Source organism: Athene cunicularia (genome assembly GCF_003259725.1).
Source record: "Athene cunicularia isolate RWA chromosome 24 unlocalized genomic scaffold, athCun1 chr24_part1, whole genome shotgun sequence".
In the NCBI taxonomy this organism is placed as follows: Eukaryota; Metazoa; Chordata; class Aves; order Strigiformes; family Strigidae; genus Athene; species Athene cunicularia.
Window position 1 is genome coordinate 417,259 of NW_020799132.1, and position 3,154 is coordinate 420,412.

General features: G+C 60.7%; 1 protein-coding gene across 1 annotated transcript in view; it reads left to right on the forward strand.

The window, feature by feature from the left end:
• Nucleotides 1–3,154, forward strand: part of VSIG10L2 (V-set and immunoglobulin domain containing 10 like 2) — a 7,294-nt gene that overhangs the window by 976 nt on the left and 3,164 nt on the right. The window contains exons 3-5 of the mRNA XM_026863566.1: nt 4–85; nt 1,257–1,541; nt 2,106–2,381. Of these exons, the coding sequence (XP_026719367.1) occupies nt 4–85; nt 1,257–1,541; nt 2,106–2,381 (643 nt within the window). The remainder of the gene's footprint in view (nt 1–3; nt 86–1,256; nt 1,542–2,105; nt 2,382–3,154) is intronic.

Genomic DNA, 3,154 nt, shown 5'->3' on the forward strand with positions numbered 1-3,154 from the left:
CAGGGCCGGTTCCTCTGCCAAGGGCTCTTCCCCGAGCGAGGGCGGCTCCACGTCGGCTACGCCGCTGTCCTCCTGCGAGTCCTGGGTAAGCTGCTGCCCGGTTGCCTCCCCTGGGATCCTGCTAGCCATGGAGCGGCTGGCAGGCCAGCATCGCATTCCCCTTGCCCGGTAGCCAATAGTCTCATCCGCTGGCCGGTGGAGCATGTTACAGGCAGATGGAGGAACCCGCTAGCCAGTAAAGGGCCCCACTAGTCAGTGTAGAGCCCCACTAGCCAAGGTAGTAGCCCCCTAGACAATACCCCGCCTGTCAATGAAGCAATGCTACTAGCCAACAGTGAGCCCCCAGTAACCAACGGAGAGCCCTTACTAGCCAAGAGAGGGTCCCACTAGCCAACAGAAAGCCCTCACTAGCCAAGAGTGCCCCACTAGCCATACCCTGCCTGTCAACGAAACATGCTATTAGCCAACAGAGAGCTCTCACTAGCCAAGGTAGTAGCCCACTAGCCAACACCACACTGGTCAATGAAGCATGCTACTTGTCAATAGAGAGCCCCCAATAGACAACAGAGTCCCCCACTAGTCAGGAAAGCATGCCACCAGCCACTGTAGAGCCCCACTAGCCAACAGTCACCCACTGGCTGATACAGCAATCCACTAGCCACCAAAGCAGCCTGCTTGCCAACATAGTGCCCCACTAGCCAACATAGCACCCTACTAGCCAAAGTAGCTCACCCTTAGCCAATGTAGCACTCACCAGCCAACAAATCATCCCATTAGCCAAAATAGAGCCCCACTAGCCAGTGAAGTACTTCACTAGCCAGCAAAGCACTCCACTAGCCAACACAGCACCTTTCTAGTCAAAGTAGCACCCGACTAGCTCATGAACTCCCCTGCCTCCAGCCAGGGTAGCGCCCCACTAGCCAACATAGTGGGCTAGCACTGGACTAGCCAATACAGCAGGCCACTAACCATCCCCATCTCTTTGCCCTGGCCATCCCAGCATCCCACCAGCCCATGACTGGTCTCGTTAGCCCGTACATGGTCACTTCAGCTCATCCCCACGCCCATAGCCGGGACACCCCCTCACTAGCCCGTAGATGTTCTCACTAGCCCTCCTGCTCTAGCTCCCCCTCACTAGCCATCAGGGCTAGCAAGATCACCCCGGGGTGGGACAGGAGGGGTGTGGGGGCTCCCAGCAGGCCTGGGGGGAAGGGGCTGGCAGCTTTGGGGGGCTGCTCACGGCTTGGTGCCCCCAGTGCCTGTCTCCAAGCCCTTTGTGCGGCCGACGGCGGCGGCGGTGGCCGAGGGGGCTACAGTGGCCCTGACCTGCGCCGTGCGGGAGGGGACGGAGCCGCGGAGCTTCTCCTGGCAGCACCAGCAGCCCCGGGGGGGTCCCTCAGTGTCCCCCGAGCGGCTGGGGGGGACCGGGGCAGAGCTGCACCTGACGCCCGCCAACCGTAGCCACACTGGCTGGTACATCTGTACCGTGGGCAACGAGGTCAACAACCGCACCAGCGAGCCTGTCTACCTGGACATTGTCTGTGAGTGCCCCGCTTGCCCCCGGGGAAGGGGGGGGCTGAGCCAAGGTGGGGGCTCAGGCACTGGCTGTCAGGACTTCCTCAGGGCTGGAGATGCCACCATGGCATGGCCGTGGCTACCGAGCACCTTGCCACCATGGTACATCCATGGGCACCACGGGCCCTGCCATTGTGATGCCTCCATGGCCACCATGATGTACCCATGGCCACCAAGCACCCTGCCACCATGAAGCCTTCATGGCCACCATGTGCCGTGCCACCAAGGTGTGTCCATGGCCACCAAGCACCTTGCTACCATGGCACCATCATAGCCAGCATGGCCTCTCCATGGCCACCAAGCACCCGCTGTGGTGTGTCCATGGCCACCAGGCACCATGTCACCTCCACAGCCACCATGGGCTGTGCCACCACAGTGCCTCCGTGGCCACCAAGCACCATGGCATATCCATGGCCACCAAGCAGTGTGGCACATCCATGGCGCTTCCATGGGCCACCAAGCACGTGGGGAGGGACGCATCCCCTCCATGGGGACACTCCAGTTGCCTGAAGGTCCCCGTGTCCCCCCAGACGGCCCTGACCAGCCGGCCATCAGCGTGGAGCCCTTCTCCCCTGAAGCTGGGAGCTTCTCAGCGGGCGAGCGGGAGGACGTGGTGCTGACCTGCCTGGCTCCCTCCAACCCCCCCAGCCGCTACGTCTGGCTGCACAATGGGTCCCAGGTCCACACCGGCCCCACCTATGTCCTGGCCGCCATCGCCCGCGCCCAGGCGGGCACCTACACCTGCCTGGCCGAGAACCCCCACCTCCAGACCCGCACCCAGGCCACCATCGTCCTCACTGTCTACTGTAAGTAGCCTTGGGGTGGCGGGAGGTAGCCCGGTGGGTTCCCCCTCTCCGTCTCAGATGGACCAATGTGGCTCGGTGGTGAGAACAGGGGTGCAAGGGGTAATCGGGGGCGGGGGGATGAGCTGAAGTGACCATGTACGGGCTAACGAGACCAGTCATGGGCTGGTGGGATGCTGGGATGGCCAGGGCAAAGAGATGGGGATGGTTAGTGGCCTGCTGTATTGGCTAGTCCAGTGCTAGCCCACTATGTTGGCTAGTGGGGCGCTACCCTGGCTGGAGGCAGGGGAGTTCATGAGCTAGTCGGGTGCTACTTTGACTAGAAAGGTGCTGTGTTGGCTAGTGGAGTGCTTTGCTGGCTAGTGAAGTACTTCACTGGCTAGTGGGGCTCTATTTTGGCTAATGGGATGATTTGTTGGCTGGTGAGTGCTACATTGGCTAAGGGTGAGCTACTTTGGCTAGTAGGGTGCTATGTTGGCTAGTGGGGCACTATGTTGGCAAGCAGGCTGCTTTGGTGGCTAGTGGATTGCTGTATCAGCCAGTGGGTGACTGTTGGCTAGTGGGGCTCTACAGTGGCTGGTGGCATGCTTTCCTGACTAGTGGGGGACTCTGTTGTCTATTGGGGGCTCTCTATTGACAAGTAGCATGCTTCATTGACCAGTGTGGTGTTGGCTAGTGGGCTACTACCTTGGCTAGTGAGAGCTCTCTGTTGGCTAATAGCATGTTTCGTTGACAGGCAGGGTATGGCTAGTGGGGCACTCTTGGCTAGTGAGGGC